Below are 18617 nucleotides of genomic sequence, written 5' to 3'. Positions count from 1 at the left end.
CAATCATTCATTTTCCAGTCTTTCTATGTCCAGGGAGAGAAGAAAATATATCCCTGTTATGCCTTCATTAAATGTGCCTCAAGTAAAATGCATTTAAACAGTTGAGGTACTTTTGTCAAGCACTTCATTGGTACTTTCCAAGACTGCTAAAATTAAGTGAATTCTTGACTTTTCTAGAAATAAAATTAAATTCAGGAATTAAATACTTTGGATTGAAAAGGTTCTGCTGTGTTCTACTTTTATATATTGCATACAAGTAACACATTCTACCCAAAGATGATTTGAATACATTAATCTAAGGATAAAATTATAAATAATATCATCAGTAACTTGATGCGTTGGTAGTTATTAGCATCATATAGCTAACGGGAAAATGCAGACATACTGAGTAGTGGTCAATATATCATAGGTGATGTATATATATATATATACTCCTCTATACACTAGAAGATTACACCACATTCAAAGCAGATTTTCCTAAAGCATAATCTAAATAAACCAGTAAAAAAAATTACACAATAAGGTTACTGATAAAGACAAAATCCAGAACTCTTAATCCTAAACAGTAGTAATAATAGTTTTTACTTACATAGTAACAAGACTTGATTGATTTTTTAAGTATGATTTTCTTTCGAAAGTATCTGACTGCTTTATTAATGGCTTTCTGATTTTGGCCTTTACATTGATAAGCTTCTCCCTGATCTTGATACATATTAACTGATAAATTTTTTTTATGACAGAAGTTATTCCTACTGTAGATTTTTCTAACAACAGTTTTTTAAAAATATCTAGCTTATGATGTAGGGGTAGCTCATGAGAAGATGGCATCTTTTCTCTCTTGAAAACAGAGTATTGTATACAAGCTACAGTAAACTTTGAGTGTGTTATGCAAGTAAATAAAATGAGCATTAAGCAAAGATGACTGTGATAGACTAATAGACTGGGAAGAGGAAGATACACCCACTCCCCTTAAAAGAAGCAGTAAACCACTTCAAGGCAGCAACCTTTAAAAAGTTTAGGAAGCTGAAGCTGGCAAGACTTCACATGGACACAAAACTCAAAATCTATATACAGTTTTGTGAAAAACAAAAGAAGTACTGAATTGACAACATTCAGGCTTTACCTTTCCAAAAATCAGCAAAATCATAATGTGAACAAGTATTAAGTATTAAAGTAAACATATAGAAGTCTTAACTGACACTCTTCCCTGACCTAACATTGCCATCTTTCAGGTTGCACATATAAATTCAAAACTTCGATTAAAATTGAAAATATGCTACTTTTCCAATTATATCTTACAAGGAAAGACCAAGTTTTTCTTTGAAGTTTAACCTTTCTTTTTTGTACCTTTCTAGACACCTGTCATAGTAGCAAACAGATTCAACTTTACAGTTCAGCAAACACCTCATTTGTATCTCAGCAGAAATTTCTATTTAGCTAATAAATAACACAGCCAAAAGATACCTGCCTGGGGAATACACACTGCTAAGAATCCTAACAAGGTCCATTTGTGATATACAAGCAACAAAAGGACAGCAGAAGTGTGGGAATTTAGTATTACAGTTGTTTATATCAACTCTGAATGGGATGCAGTAAAAGAGAATATAAAATCTCAGTATCAACACAGCACTGGAAGCTACTCCATTTATTTTGTTCTTTGTTAGACTGTGGATTGGCTGCAAATACGGTAAAGCTGGTAGTATGACAATTCTAAAAGCAAGTAGACAACTATTTTAGATATTCATTCCACGTTAAAGTTCACTTATTTATAATTACCACATTTTAATTTTGGTTGATTTAATACTGCTGTTGAAAAAACCTACCAGTTTTTTTACACTGCTTCCACTTAAGAGTACTGACTTCTAACAGAACAGTAGGTTAAAATTCATTGATTGTACAGATTTTTCCTTCCACACATAAGGTAACATTATAGTAAAGGAACCACCACATCAAAGAAGACCAATATGATTTGGAAATCACAATAAAATCATAAATTGACATGATTTGGAACAGAGAATGGGAAATAATCCAAGGCAAGGTAAACATTTCAAAAGAAATTGCTTAGCTTTGTGATATTTAGTTAGGTAGTGCATAATTTTTTCATTGTTATTATTCTTATAAAAAAATCTCACTTTCGTAGTTCTGATTGCATATTTACAAGCCTACCTAACAAATAAGTACTGTATCTTCCAGGTAGTAAATAGTGCTTCTGACCTTTTGAACATCTACTACTATGGCTTGAGCAAAGAGATCTCTGCTCTGTTTTTGTAGTAAAGTAAATCAGTGCCAACATATCTGACTGCCCCAATGCATTAACTGGTTTCAAGATGAAAAATATCCAAAGACTTAAAAGATTACAATTTCTTGTCTTTATGATTTTCAGTGAGAAACCTCCCCAAGTCCTGAAAAAGAAGCCTCTTACTCCAAAGAGTGCATCAACTAAAACTCAACAAATGTTTCATAAGAACGCTTTCTTAAATCTTTGTTTTTATAAATTCACATACTAAAAACATCCAGTATTGTATAAAATAATTTCAAATAATCTCACATACCTGAAGGAGAATTATGTGCTGAAGCCAAGGATTTGGATTTTGAATCTGAAAGTCGAGAAATGCTATTGGCTCGAGTTCTAGCAGAAACTTTACCGCCATCTCCTCCTGCTAGCAACCTTGAACCACTTCTGATAATAGCTTCTGGGGTACGAGATGAGGCAGTGCTTCTAGTTATCGTTGCTTCAGAATCACTACGTGCTGATAAAGAGCCAAGTCGATTTCTGCGAGGTTGAGCAAGTAAGTCTATTCTGGAAATATTTCTCCTCCCTGATGGAGGTTTTGATGTAGAACTTGTAGTGGACACTTCGGAAGCCACTGAAGCCTTATCGGCGTCAGCAAGCTCGCTATCTGAGACTTCACCAAGCCGTGCTCTGCGCAAGAGAGAAGTCCTTGTGGGACGAGGTCTTGGAAGAGTGGTAGATTTACTAGATTGACCAAGTGCAACAGGAGAGGATTTTGACTTAGTTGACTTGGAATGTAAAAGTTCATCTGCTGAGGCAAAAGGAACTCTTCCATGTGATTTGCCAGAGTAGGTTTCCTGGTCAGATGATAAGATATCAGAAATGGCAGAATGAGGTACACTAGATGTTTGGTCATCATCTGTTAAATCTACTGATGGTTGTCTCATTCTTCCACTGGATTGCACAGTTTTGCGAGCATCAGCTCTAGACCCACCATCTGAAGATCGACTTTTAGTTTTCTTTTCCATCTTTTCCCTGGCACTTGCTGTAGAAGATTTTAAAACATCCTTTGAAGGGGAACCAGTGGAACATCTATCTTTATATAAGGTTGTAAAGCTCTTCCGCTTCTGCGTGGATTTTCTTTCAGTGTCACCAGTAACGAGACTGATTGTGCTGGCTGTATCGACATCTGATTCTGGTGATATGGAATTGTCTCTGTTATAACTAGGAGTGTCAGGACCTTCATCAGTTTTATTTTCTTCACGCAGCTTAGCTTCAAGGAAAGCCATCACAGCTTCTGTGTCTTTTAAAATGAGAGTTGTATCTAGACTGGAATCAGTGTCCATTGAATCACTTCTGTCACGTATCTTGTTTGCAGACACCAAAGGGGCAGCAGATCCACTTTGCTTATTAATGTGAGGAATAAGTTCTATAGGTATATTTGTGCTAGGCTTATCTATTGTAAAGCTACCTTGTCTCACTAACGGTTTTGAAGATTCCTTTTTTTCTCCTCCAGGTGTTTTAGGGCTTTGTCCTCTAATAATTTCCTCATTTTTTCTTCTTCTGCCCTCAATCTGTGCCAACTTAATTTCTGCTTTATCTGTAACGTGTCCAGGAGGGTTGTCTTGATTATCCAAAGTTTTAGATGACATAACAGTCTCCTCCCTACCTTTCTCAACCTGATTTGCAGCAGATTTTGTAGAGGATAATTTTGTGGGTGTCCAGTGTCCTTGCTCCTTTCTTTCTTGTTGTTGAATTTTTGCTAAAGCTTGTTTCACCACAGAAGTTTCTCTGCCAGTTTCAACTCTGTCTTTACTGGAAGAGCTGGGAAAAGAAAAAACTTTGTCTCCATTAGCTCTGGGTGAAAGACCATTCATTGTTCTGGTTGACTTTGCATCTGAGGCACGACCTGGAGTTTCTTTCTCCTGAAGTTCAGTGTCTTGCTTTTCACCTATTTCTGACCTCTGATGAGATGTAGCTTTTGCTTTTGAGTTTTCATTCACTTTCTCCTCTTTGGGAAGCTGTGGAAGTGTCCTCCTCTTTCGCTCACCTTGGCTGGTCATAGAAGCAGCTGAACCAGCACTTCTAACAGAAATACCAGACTCACTGATGTCTGTGTCTAAAAATGAAAGAGAAAAAAATACCTGATAGGACATTCAAGGTAAATAGATTAAATTTTTAAGACTGTGTAAGGCTAATGCAACAACATAAAACAGAACTGAAAAAAGTCACCAGTCTATTCTGCTGTTCTATGGCAGGATCAATTATATTTAGACAAACACAGGTTCGAAAACATTTAACAAACTCTTCTAGCCAGCTGTGTAAACTAGGATCATACATACAAACTAAGTTTTTATGATCTCACAGTAGGTTAAAATAGGTACATAAGAAATCACTGTTACATCAGCGTACCATTACAAGAGGAAGTAGAAAGCAAGTCTTACATTCCTAAACACCTTCAGGACGAGATTTCAAATCTAGCAAAAAAGAGTTAAGAACCTCCTTCTTCCTCCTTACTTGCCTGTTCTACAGCTCACAGTCTTGTCTCATAGAGAGACTACATCCTCTCCCTGTGAGACCTCCCCTCAGGCAAGAGGCTGCAGTGCTGACAGATACTCAGCAATATTGAAAAGCCCCACTCATGAACAAAGAACTTACTCTGGTTGAGAGAGAAAAAAAATGCTTTTAACCCAAACAAGACACTTCAGTATAGAAATATATAGAAAATGTATAAAAAGTATCAAAAGAATCTAATACTACCGCTAAAGAACTTTCAATGATGCTGAATAACCCTGTTTTAGTAACCAAACTTTATTTTTCTGCAGATGACTGTGCCCTCCTTGCTCATTTAACAAACACAGCAGTTGTGCTGTCAGAAACAATCAGAGATAATATGAATTTCTCTATGAATTGCTCTTACTTTGAATACTTGGATAGAAAAAATTCTTTTTCCAGTTAATTTGCCAGCTGTAGCAATATAATGGCACACACTTATAAACACACATCTGTCAATTCACTTTTTGCCAGGAGAGATCTATGAACAACTGCTCTGCATATCCTGTTGGGATCTTCCTATCACGGCTTGCCACCAACATTGGATGTTCCAGGAATATAAACTGGAATATAGGGCTTCCCTCTCTGGAAAAATTCTCCACCCAATTAACTGAATACCAAAAATCACACTGTATGTATAGCTGCTACTTTCTATCTGTGTTCTTCAGTCTATCTTTTCTCTTTGCACAGTGCCACACCTTTGATGAAGAATGCAAAATGAATCATATTTTTTTCTATAATCCATGTTAGGATATTGATTTTGAGAAGAAGGAGGTATCTCTGAAATCTAAGCAAGGTTTTCTAATGCCTGGACTGTTTTTTTCTTGAAAATTATGAAAAAAGTGAAAGTTCAATGAGAATCAATATGATTGCTATCTACGAAGATTGAACTTCTCTCATACATAGCCACCTGATCAAATATTTTACATATACATATAGGTATGTAACTTGCTTCTTGGTGAATTTCAAACAGTCTTTAGTAAAAAAAATGTGTGGAGTTGTTCAGCATTGTATTTGGTTACTAAGGTTTCTAAAGAAGATACAGGCATCTAAGTCAACAAGACATTTTGTGAAGTGGTCTTCTAACACACATATCAAATTTTACTTTTGTTACACCTTTGGTGCTTGAATGCTTTCTTTATCTCTCCTTAAGTATTTTAGAATTTTTGCGCTACACAGTAGTTGCTTCACTTTATGTCATAAAGTTCTTATAATGGTAAAAGAACCCCTCATCTCTCCAAAGAAGATCCTAGTTAGTGTCCCATCTGAAAGCGACATTTTAAAACAACATGGAAAACAAAAGACCACCGAAGCCCCCAATTACCCCCCAAAGGATCAGTCTCAATAGCTATGATTTTAAGTGCCCTGTATGTACACCCAATCCTCCCAAACAGTGCAAAATTTGCTCTTGATTTCCATTATTCTGTGTATATCAGATAATTTAATTTTTCCCCTTTCCATCTCCTTTGACTTTCACTATCCTAGGCAAAATTCAACAGTTATGAGGGGAGGAAAAGCTACGATACAAGCAGCAGTTACTGGTAAGAATTCTTTCATGCACTGATACAGAGGCTTGCATTATGCAACATCCAAAGGAGAACTTCCTTGTAAAACTTCTCCCAAAGATGATCATAACCTCTAAAGTGAAATTGGGAGGAAGGTAAGCAACTCCTTCGTAGTCAAGAGTGTAGATGTTAAAAACCAAACTGCTTAAAAATCAGAAATGTGAATAACTATGGAGAGACATAGCCTGAACTACAAGAAAGGGAGATAAAGTTGTTCATTGCTAAGGTTTCTGTCATTTTCAAGAAACATAGAAGGTTTTTTGTACTTCCAAGGCAGGGAAGGATACTATGCTTCAGCTGAATACTGGTCTCTCAATGTTGGATTGTTTAACAGTCATTATACTAAAGTATAATTTGGGGCCAGTACCAAGAAAGATGTAGGGAAAGAAACATACTGTGCAGACCAACCCAAACTGCAGTCAAGTGAAAGTTTCTCTAATATTAAACAGTTTTTAACTTTCCTTTTTCAGTAACATTCAGTGTAATCCTGGCACTCATCTGCCATGCCAGACAACACTACCACTGAGCTTGTTTTTACACTGTTTCTGCTAAGAACTTCAGGTGAAGATGAGGTATTAAGAGTAAGAAAGCTGCTTAAGTAGCGTACATAATCACTTTTTTCTCCCTTTCTTAGGTTTCTTCAGCAGAAATATGACAACAAGAACATTTTTAATACCATTTTCTAATGGAGCAGGCACAGATGACTCCAATCTCATGTCATCTTCGTCATGACGTGTGTGATTAGCAGCCAAACTGGCCCACTGCGATACCCAACGTTTACCTCCAGGATTAGTAGAACCTTCCTAAGGAAGAAAAAAAAACAGAAGAAAATTACAACTGTTTGATAAAAAGCATGCCATCTTTCCAGGTTTTTCCTGAATAAATATGTCAGATACTATTTTCCTGGAGGAAGTTGAAAAAATAGTTTACCTCAATAAATTTTGGAGTTCCCAGCTCTAGAATGGCAAACAAACAAACAAAATCTATATAGTTGCAGAATCAGTACCAAATAAACAACAGTTCCTACTGCAGTGAACTTTTAAACATCAGAACCTATAAAAAATATATCAGAACATTCGCTAGTTCTAAGATCAGGTTATTTCAGTCCTCAGCTCAGAAGTGCAGGAAAAAAACATGGGGTGTGGGGGTGCATTAAAAAATTAAAAATGTGCTTCAGGAAGACAAGAAAGTGACATTTTACCAGTTTGGAAGACCCTCCTGTCCAGATGAAATATTATATTTACTTCATTATAGAAAGACTACCTTAAGGACTGAAAGAGTAAGGTAACTTACGATGGAAAGGAAAGGAAGCTCATATTATTTGTTTGGTTTAAACAAAAAGGAAGCAAAGATTAGATTTAAACCATCCTACTGGGTAACAGTGAAGTCACTGTCATCAGTATCTGATAATTTTTTTTGCAGTTAAACTAGAAAGAAAATTCATTTACTTTCTTGATGGTAAGCCTTTTGAAACTTTGAAAATTTTTAAAATGTAAAAAAGTATAAAATTAAACCATCTTCTTGTGTTCTTATATAATTTTTTTTCAAAAACGGATTTTCTAAATATAATGTAACATTACTGCGTTATCAAATATATTAGTCTCTCTTGCTTATATCTCCAAATAAAGACATCTGGCAACTGCCAATGCATATATATCTGCACATGCACACACACACACACACACACACAGGCTGTACACTATCAAAGGCTTTATAGAAATTTAGATAGTCTAATTTATTGTACTCAAAAGACAAAGTACTGCAAATGACAGAAGTCACTGCCTATAGTTCCAAAGGAGTTACATAACCATCAGCAAGTCAAATGAGCAATAAAAGAGATGGGAAAGCTGTGGAGATACGAGTAACTTGCTTAATAAAGACACTTGTAGGAGCTGTTCCAAAGGTCAGCTGAAGCTCTGCTGCCTCTTCAAATCTTCACACTTCTACTAAAAAGACTGATTTTTGCCTAATGCCTTGGCCGCTCTGAGTCTTTGACCAGGAACAAACTATATATTTTATAAAATTTAGCAGAAATGGAATGGTGAACAATGTCACCTAGTGTATAATAACTTCTTTCAAATTAAAAGTTACTTAGACTTTTGAAAAACTTGAATTTAGATCTTGAATTACTCCTGATTAATGCAAACAAGTGCAACATCATGAATCTCTTCCACAATATTAAGAATGTAGTAACTCAGAGATGCACCAAGTAATTTGTTTGAACTACTATACAAATTTCCACATTTTGAATTAATTTTTTAGAATCAAAACGTTACAAAATTCAAGTCTAGTAAAAGCAAAGGAAGGCAATTCAATGTTTGTTATTTATGGGCATTCCTGAACACAATGCAAGGAAAAGGGTGCCAGGAAGAACATTACAAAAACCCTGTGCATGCAGCATTTATGCATTGACAACTACTGCTGAAACCTCATTTTTCTTTCTTATCTCTAAACTTTCTTTTCTCTATTTCCTGTCTGTACTAGTGAACTTCCATCTTTAATAAAACAATTAACTACAGTCAAATCCAAACATGATAGACATCCCAATTGTCTTTGGTATAGAAAACTCCAATTAGTTCCTTCTGTACCACCTAACCAATTTCAGAGATAGATGTGTCAGAAATCTGAATTCTACTTCAAAATGGGGAAACATATTAAAGACTTCACAGATTAACTGTAGTAAAGCAACATGATAAATTAGTTTTCTCTGAATGTAATTACACTGCCCAAAATGGTTTCTACATTGCAGTGACTGTAAATGTGTGCTTTGCTAACTCTCCACATATACAAGCAAAAACAACAAAGCTATGAAAAGCAGTTTCTTCTGATAGTAGTTTAAGCACATCGAAAAAGTGTGGTTTATAAAACACAGATCTAAAAAGTCACACATAGTTATCCTAATGCTCTTCCTATAATCCATATTAATTTGCATCTTACAGGTTCTCAAGTAAGCATTCCTTGAAATCTTCTCTTGAGTAACAAAAAGAATTTCCTTGTCTTTCAGAAAAGCTGAGTTTACATATCAGCTACCACCCTTTTAACTTCAGGTTAAATCTGCTTTCCCTTATGCTTATTGCACACACAAAATCAATAGGAGTAATAAATCTTTAGAAAATATACTGACAGATTTCTGTGGACTGATTATTCAGCCTGAAGACTTAGGGTTTCAGGCTCCACACCTGAAAAAAATCCACAGCACACACATTATACCTGGAAGCATCTCTAATACTTGGCATTTCAGAGTAGAATAATATTCTTTTAAAAATAAATTTCAACTAGCTGAAATTAATTAAATTTTAAAAAAAAAGATGTAAAGATGTCTTTTCAGATACATAACTCCAGTCAGTTCAAGGTGTAAGAATCGTATTATGTCACCTTTTCAAAAACTGAAGTGCTGTCTTGAAAGTAGTTCTTTTAGTCCCTCCCCACTCCACCTGCTCCAGAACTATATTCCTCCAGGGGTGATGATCTTTTTACAAGTTTCTGTACATGCTTTATTTACAGTCAGTATCTTCAATTTGTTCCGGGAACAACACTGACACCTACCTCAAACAGTTCTATTTCCTTCTGTTACATTTACTCCATTTATACATCAAACCCCAGCAATTGTACCCATCTCAGCTACTACTTTGGTAGACTAAATGAACAGCATTCATCTGTTCTTGTAAGGTAAAGCTCCATTCCCTTAATAATCTGAGTAGACTTCTTTGTTCCTTCTCTAGACTTGTATTCACTGTTTTTAACCAAGAATAGTAACAATTCCAGTGCCATTATTACAGAAGAAGCTTCACCATGGCAATAATACTGCCCTTTTGTATTAACAATACATTTCCCAAGCATCCAAGGGTCCTATTTGCCTTTTCATAGCCATATGATATTGATGACACATCATCCTACATTTCAGTATAGCATCTAAGTTCAAACAAAAAAGCAAGTATCAAACTTCAAACTGAATGGTTTGCTCTACAGAAGGACAGGAAATTAGTGTAATTAGAGACGACAAATGAAAAGGAAATACAGCCTCTAAATACTCTACTTCTAAGAAGCAATAAAGCAAACATTTACATGAATGAAGTTATTCAATATTCAGAATGTCAGCAGTACTATTTAGTTGATCTTCAGTGGGAAAGACATGAAATGGGCATTCGAAACTGCAACAGGAACATTGTAGTCAGTGGCACTGACGACCCTGGAGATGAAGAACCAGGTTTCTAACTGTGCTTTAGTCTTACAAAAAAATAAAAAAAAAACCCAAACAAACCACAAACCAAACAAAAAACAGAAGCACATCAAAGACAATGTTGATAAACCATTATTTAAGAGCTGTGTTTAGACAACTGACCACTGAAAATTAAATGAAGCTGGATGGATAAATGATAGCCCAAATGTCTGCAGTATTTTAATTTATCAAGTTCACATAGTAAGAATAAATAATAATAACAACAACAGTAATACTCTCTTTGTTCTCTACCTTATTTAATTTTTGTTGTTAAATCACACTTACCTTGGTTGGCAAGTGGCAGCTTATAATATAGAAAATAAAAACATTTAAATATTTTAAATAGATGGATTTAGTACTTTTATTGCCTATATCTAATCATTGAAAAGGCAAGAACCAGATTATTCAGTCTCAATCCAACCGTGTAATGACATTCAGTCTGCATTTTATTTAGTCTTATGACAAACACTACTCCAAAGTACTAAAGATTGTCATATCAAAGGAAAAGCTGAGAATTTCTTTAATAAGAAAAGCAGTTTCTAGGTCTTTTCCAAGTATGTTATTCATGATACTTCACAAGCCCTGTATATTTAAGACATTTAAGTTCAGAATAAATTTTCAACCCCCAAAGCGACTCTAGGTGAACCTGCCCTACCTTGGCCATCTTTTCCATCTTCCTTAATTGAAATTTCTTAAATTTCTATTCTTTGTTTTTTCTATGTCAATCATGTTCTGGCTTCACCTCATTCTGCTAAACCATCTACAAGAATAACTGTGATGGGCAGCTGGAATAAGGTCCACCCACAATCTGAGTGGATGCAATTGAGCTGAGTGGATGGAACACTGAGCTACCCTGACTGTACCTGACTGTTTAGCCAAGATCTTCAATTAGGTTTATTAACTTATGATCTGCACCTCAGTAATGCAATAAGTCTTCCAAAACCCACAAGCAGAAAAGTTTGTATATGAGAACATGACACCCACATACTTTACCAATCAAACACATTTGTCTCTCTCTTTCCTAATGACAAAACAAACTGAGAGCAAGTTTTGGCAGCAAGACTTTAGATACAACAATCTTCTCTCAGTAGTTATCCTCACGATTGTTTTCCCATTATTTCCCTACAAAACACAACTCTAATTTTTTGAACTAGCTTCTCTTTTACTTCTACATATCTATCAACCAACTTCTGTTTTTAACTTTTTCTGACAAGCTTTTCTTCCACCTTCATCTGTTCTTGACTCTTCTTACACTAATCCTTGCTATATCCACATCGCTTATGTCGGTTTTCCTCCTTAACTTACTAAACAATTTTCATTTTTTCCCCATCAACATAACTTGTAATATTATTTTAAATTATGCTAATAACCTATTCTATTGTAATATACAAAGACCTTTTAATGCAGCCACAGTAATAAAATGGCACAATTCTTGTAATTTCAACCTAAATCAAAGTGAGTTTTAGTATGTTGTTGCCAGAAGGTTTCTTAAACCTGCCCTATGATTGCAGAAGAAGTCTCAGTCCTCTAAAATCAAAGCCTGTTATTTGCAAAATATGACACCTGGAAATCCCTATTAAGTTTATAAAATATATCACATACCCTGCTTATGAAATTATAAAAGTCGAAAAATATCAATACTCTTGAAAACTGATAAGGCACAAAAGAGCTGAATGCTGCAAAAGGCGTAAAAAAAGGAGAGAAAGAATGTGGTTGCAGATTTGTGTAAAGCAGCAAGGTGAAAGGCAAAGTTTGGCAAATTTTTCCACTTGATATGCCTATGCTATATGGTAATAATTGACAAAGCAGTAATCTTAGGGAAACTAGTCAAAGATACTCCTCTAGACAGAGTGATAAACTTAGTGTCTCAAGACTTCACAGTAACTAGAATACAACCATGATAAATCATACCTTCTCTAGGAGAAGCAGATTTGTAGATACTAAAATCAATGTATTTGCATAGCAGGCACACTATGTCATACTTTCAGCTCCTGATACATTTTTAAAAAATGCTTATTTATAAAGTTTGCTAATTTATAGGATCATACTTCAGAAACAGTCTCCCAATGGAAGTAGAAGTTAGTGTGATGTGCTTCATTACTGTTACCAGATTAATTCTGCTTCAGTGTGATCCCGTTCTGTTCCAGACAGATTTCAAGTTACAGTTTATCCATCACAATATCAGAATGTCTCCCAAGATTTCAATATGAAATACCATTAATATCTAGCCTGTGTGCATATTCTGAGCCATATATAAAGCCAGGCATTTTTCTCTGCTTAATCTTTCACTAACTTATTAAATTATACTGCTTTTAAAGCAATTAATATAAGTGACTCGTTATGAGTGGCATCTCACTGGAGAAAAACTGTGAATGTAAAAACCTAAAGTCCTCTGGCTTCAGAAAAAGAATCTGAAAAGTATTATCCACCATTTTTTCCTAGCTGACTTTGTATCACACATTAAATGCATACATCTTATTTCTAAATTTTAGTATAATTACTTTTTTTGGGCTATAAAACATAATCAGCTTTTCTTCAGTTCTGTTGCATAATTTACAAGTAGTGTATACTGTGCCAATGTATGTTCCAAGGAAACTCCTGCTACATTTCCAATACACTGGTGTTAGTACACATGGAAAGGTAGCAAAGTTTAAAACACCTTCACAATGTAACGTGCCTTCTCTGACGGAGAAGTTTTGATAATGCAATAAAGGCCTAAGAAAAATAAAATACTTATAGATCTGAGCCAATGTTTTCCAGGCAAGATTTTGTTTGCTGTTTAACACTTACTGGTCAGTTCTTAGTGCTCTCTCTTATTGGAAGAAAAAAGAAGACCGTCAAAAATTAAATTCTACCTCTGTGTCAAGAAATCCAGTTGTACTCAGTGGTCTTTTTTCTTCCAGCACTACTGTAGCAGAATTTATAGCCCAATCTTTTACTAAATCTTTCTGGTTCTCGTTGATAACAGGCCTATTATAATCCTGGCTGTCATCCACTCCAAACACCTGAAAATGAAACAACATTACATTCATTAACCCAATACCATCCTGATACAATGTTCAATGTTAATGGATGGATGGTGGCATGCTGGAGAGTGAATTTAAGTAGGTTTTGTTGTATTATGCTTATCTGTCATCTTGGTGAATTCTACAAATTAAATATCAGAAATATCTAGAGTAATTAAAAAAAAGAGTGGAAGTCTATATTAACGTGAAAATTCAAGGAACTGCTAGTTGGAATGGTCAGATATGAAAAAAATGACACTTCGATGAAAGAAACAAAGGGTAAAAGCAAAATCATTAAAAAAAACATTTTATCAATTAAGGAAAAAAACAATACTGGAACCACAAAATTTCCAAATTTTTGCTATTACCTAGTGAAAACAAGAAATACAAATGCTTACATCTGCTACTAATATACTTATTGAATTATTTCTCTAATACAAACAAAATTTCAGTTTTTCATTTGTTAGGGACTTAGCAGATGTTAAAAGTCCACCAGGCCTCATGAACCATGTAGACTCATCTCATTCAAGATATGACTTGCCACAGTTCTTTTACTACACTGTTTCCTAATGATGCTTATATTAATCCCTTCCACTTATGACAAAAATAATTTTCCCATGACATTTTAAAACCGTTGTTCAGAAAAAAAATTGTAGAAAAATGTTATTACCCTGGCAATTTAGTAATAAGGACTTAAGCAGGAGAGCCAGAATACTGTCTGTCAGATTTCTTGTGAGTCACAGATACTAAGGAACATGATTTCAGAATTGATGTATACTTCAGAGATATTTCAGAGAATTTTGTATCTTGGAAACATGTAATTTATAAAATTTTTAAATTTCTGCCTAACAAATTCACTACTCTACTACCAAGGACTTAGACATTAAAAAAAAAATTTACAGAATAAAATGAACCTTCCACACACATTAAAATTGGAAACTAAAAAGAAACTGTTAACATAAAAAATTGCTGTGTCTTATAGAAAGACAAAGAGAGGGAAAGAAGGAAATGATCTTCACAGATGTTATCCTCCTGTAAAAAATACTACTAGGGCAAAAGAGAAAAAGTAGTACAGCATTATTTTTTCCCCAAAAGTGTTCTGTAATTCATGTTTGCACAGGAAAGCTTGAGGACTGGTCTACTACAATTCTGAACAAGGTTAGTGTGTTTAAAAATGGATTCACCACTAGATGGCCACAAACTATAATGTTAGTTTCTGAGACGCAGACAAAGGAAAAAATAATAATTAAGCACCCTGCCATTCAACTGCTTATGCTGTTCTAATTGTCCAGAAAGACCCTGCTATAGCATTTATACATTTATACCTGAAGAAGCTTTCTCAAATGCATTTGTATTTCGCTCTCATGAAAAAAGCCTACTTTCCTGCCATTTTACAATGCAGGCATGCTCCCCAATTTTCAATTCATACAAAAATTATGTCTGGATACACTTAATCAGAAAATGCTTAAGAGTATTCAGAAATGTTTATTTACTTTTTTTAAAAAAAGAGTGATATGAAAATTTTTTGATTTAATGATATGATTCGCACAGTTGTAGCAATTTTTGAAGATGCAAACCAATTATCATCCACTGACTCTTTTCTTTTAATATATCACTCTTCTTCAGACACTTTCTTTGTGTAGCACAGTTCCATTGATTACAAGTTTTACATGTTCTTTTAAATGAGAGGAAATTCTGTTTTTATCGCATAAGCACCTGAAGGAAAATATTAATTCCACACTTCCATATCTAATCAGGGCTACAGGAGCAAATTGTTGCCTGTAAATTGCTTCATATTATCTGACAGCACATTGATTTACCATGTCAAATTTCTTTACTTCTATCACAAATAACAGCATCTAATGCTTCTTCTTTCACTCTTACCTTTTCTGATACTGAACTCCTGTTTAAGCAAACTGGGTTATTACTGTGATATTACTGAAATTACAGCAAAACCAAATCTGAATATTGTCTATTTTTTTTTCTGTGAAAGATAATATGGGTAGCAATAAGACCCATATAATAGATTTACCTCCTAATACTAATTCTAATGTTCCTTCTCTATATACAGTGGGGATATCCAAAAAGATAAACAAAATATTTGGGGACAGTATTATTAGACAGGGAAAACATCTTCAGTAAACGTGTATTTTTGTACTACAATTTCATTCTACATCTAAGAACACTGATATGTGCTTGCCCTTGTCCCCGTCCAAGTTCTACTGCTACGCAACTGTAAGGTTCTACTGCTACACTCTTCTCACAAGATTCACACAAGTGTGATATAGCCCACAGACCAAATTTCAGACTTATGATTTATAAAATCCCTTTGAAAAGGGACTTTAAATACAAAAACTATACAAAAGATAAAAGAACTCATGTTCAGTATTTGATAAAATTGTCTCTCTGCCATTTAGAAAAACGCAATTTTTACTTTATGGGTTGCTACAATAAGGTATGTGTGCAAACAGCAGGCTGTTGTGACTGAAACCTGAACAGAATGACACCTGTATCTTCCTAGAAAGACTAAATACATTCTTCAAGGCTTCCAATTCTTCAGATGTTTCTGTTTATTAAATATCTTCATGATTTCAAAATCATTTAAGGGAGGTCTAGGAGATAACTTAATCAAACCAAGAGAATCCCGAGGAAATGCTGATGACATGCATCTAAGGATCTCTTATCTTTTTATACAAAAAGATTGAGGTTTCTTTCTGTAGAGTTTTTATTTGTCAGAAGCAGAAGCTACAGCTTAAAACAGAAGCAACTATAAGATTATTTTGATTACGTGTGTTTTGGGGAAGAAAAAGATGAAGACAGGTTCCACAGTACGGATATGGGTATGTCAAGCTATTTGAAAAATGAGAAGAAAGACTTTTTTTTTATTTTTTATAAAGGAGGTAAATGGATTCTATGCATTCATCTATAACTTCAAGAACTTTCTCAACCATCACAAATCACACATATCCAGCACACAGCTGTCAATGGAAAATAAAAACTTGCCTGACTCTTTTACACTTTTTTTACATCACTGTAAATGATGACTTTCACAAACTCATGATCTTGCATTTTTTGAGAGAATCTTGGGAAAAAATAAATAAATAAATATAAAAAACAATTCCTAAAAATATTAAAAAACCCAACGAACCAACAGATATTAGTACTGTTTTTTTTCTTTAACAGATGTTATTTAAAACTGAAACTACCAGAGAAAGATATTTCCAAACCAACAACTTCCTATAAGCAATCATTCTGGAAAGTTAAAAGTTTTCTGCCCTGCTTTGCCCTATCATTTATTTTTATGAAATTATATTTTAGCAGGAAAATTACATTACTTCCTCCTGAATACTTCAAGTTTCATGAAGTTACAAAACAAAAAAAAACCAGGATGACAATTTTCACAGAATCCCTGTAAGTTGACTGATGGAAAAATCTAGACGTGACACCAAGTTGCACCATTACACGGGGTTCCTGCAGGGTCCTGCCAGATTTGTCATGGTAGAATAGTCAGAAATACGGTATAAACTGTGGTGGTGGTATTTAAAAATGACTATTTTATTGTTATGAAGCATGGAACAATTTCCATTGCAAATCAGGACATTTTGAATGGCAAGGGAATGACAACAACACTTGCTGTAGAAAGTCAAGTCCCATCTATGAAATGTAGTCAAAATAATTTTGTTTAACCTGCAATCCAGTTGACCTCGTAAGTAAATGGACTAAACAGGTGATAGACCGCATCATTTTGTTTCCTTCAGTACAAGAGAGACACTGTCTAATCAGGAGAGCTCAGCAAGGACCACCAAGATTGTCAAGACTAGAGCCCTTTACCCGTGGGGAAGAGCCTGGGGAAGCTGGGCTTTAATCACTTTGGAGAAGGGAAGGTTTTGGTGTTCCCTAATAGCAGCCCCCCAGTACCCATGAGGAGTGTATCAAGATGGCAGCCAGGCTCTTCACAGTGGTGCATGGCAGGAGGACATGGGATAACTCAAGTAAGTTGAAACAAGCAAGGTTCAGACAGGACAGCCAAGCAAGGTCACCTAGTCTTTGCCCCTGTAGGCTGTGAAGACCCAAATGGATAAATCCTGGGCAACCTGTCACTCAAAGGCAACTTTGCTTTGAGCAGGGGTTTGAACTACAGATCTACTAAAGTCTTTTCCAGCTTATGTGATTCTATGATCCTTAATAACAGTGATCTTACATAATAACTTAGCATCTCAGGTCTTTTAGTGCAGAGAGCCAGTCTTGAGAGAGCCCCAAATATCCTAAATCAGCAGGGAAAAGGGGAGTTCCTGACAGATACTTTTCAATTTCAAAACAGTGAACAGTAAACCCTCCAAAGATCCCCTTTTACATTCTGTGGTTCAACCAGTAAAACAAAGGAACAAAACAGTAGGCTAAAACTATAGCAACTCCCTGGTGCTAAAACTATAGCACCATCCTGTTACTGGAATACAAACTCAGCCTGAAAAATACAGAGGCAAAGTAAAAATAACTGATGGCAAAATAATTGCACCTTAATGAGGATATTCATAAATTCCATCACTTTATCTCAGCAATAGTATTTCCAATATTCTGAGAATAAAACTTTATCTATATAGACCAGTAATTTTAAAAATTATTTATCGAACCACAAACAAGAATTAACAAAACCTATGTAACACAACACAAACAAGATGCAATCATTGCAAAAAGTACTGGCATATTTTTGGAGACAGTATGAGCTACAGGACCAAGTCTGAGCACATGCCTTGCCCTGTTTGGCAAGGGTCAGTTTTGTAGAAAGCAGAGTAATCTGTTTTGGCAGGCCATACACATCTTCCCCTCGAAAACAGATCATGACTCAGAACTCACCCGCTTGTCACCATAGCTGAAACACAGCTCTCATACAAGCTAGCTTTAGTGATTGGATTGTCTCTCCCTTCCCCCACTCCCCTGCCCTCCAGTGAATTGATACTTTTTGTAGCATAGATGAACTATACTTGAGGTGAACATATAATAATAATAATAATAATAATAATAATAATAATAATAATAATAAT

General features: G+C 34.9%; 1 protein-coding gene across 12 annotated transcripts in view; it reads right to left on the bottom strand.

The window, feature by feature from the left end:
• Window positions 1-18617, bottom strand: part of CEP170 (centrosomal protein 170) — a 101059-nt gene that overhangs the window by 22884 nt on the left and 59558 nt on the right. For 10 of the 12 annotated variants that reach the window (XM_027684012.1, XM_027684003.1, XM_027684021.1 and 7 more), the window contains 3 exons: window positions 13426-13575; window positions 7028-7154; window positions 2553-4352 (listed from right to left, as the gene is read on the bottom strand). In XM_027684012.1, coding sequence (XP_027539813.1) covers window positions 2553-4352; window positions 7028-7154; window positions 13426-13575 — 2077 coding nt within the window. The remainder of the gene's footprint in view (window positions 1-2552; window positions 4353-7027; window positions 7155-13425; window positions 13576-18617) is intronic. The other 2 variants (XM_027684064.1, XM_027684098.1) reach the window with 1 other exon arrangement.

The sequence above is a fragment of the Neopelma chrysocephalum genome, unplaced genomic scaffold (assembly GCF_003984885.1).
Source record: "Neopelma chrysocephalum unplaced genomic scaffold, ASM398488v2 Primary Assembly neopelma1_23, whole genome shotgun sequence".
Classification (NCBI taxonomy): domain Eukaryota; kingdom Metazoa; phylum Chordata; class Aves; order Passeriformes; family Pipridae; genus Neopelma; species Neopelma chrysocephalum.
Note: the sequence above shows the minus strand (reverse complement) of the source record. Positions and strands in the feature narration are given on the sequence as shown.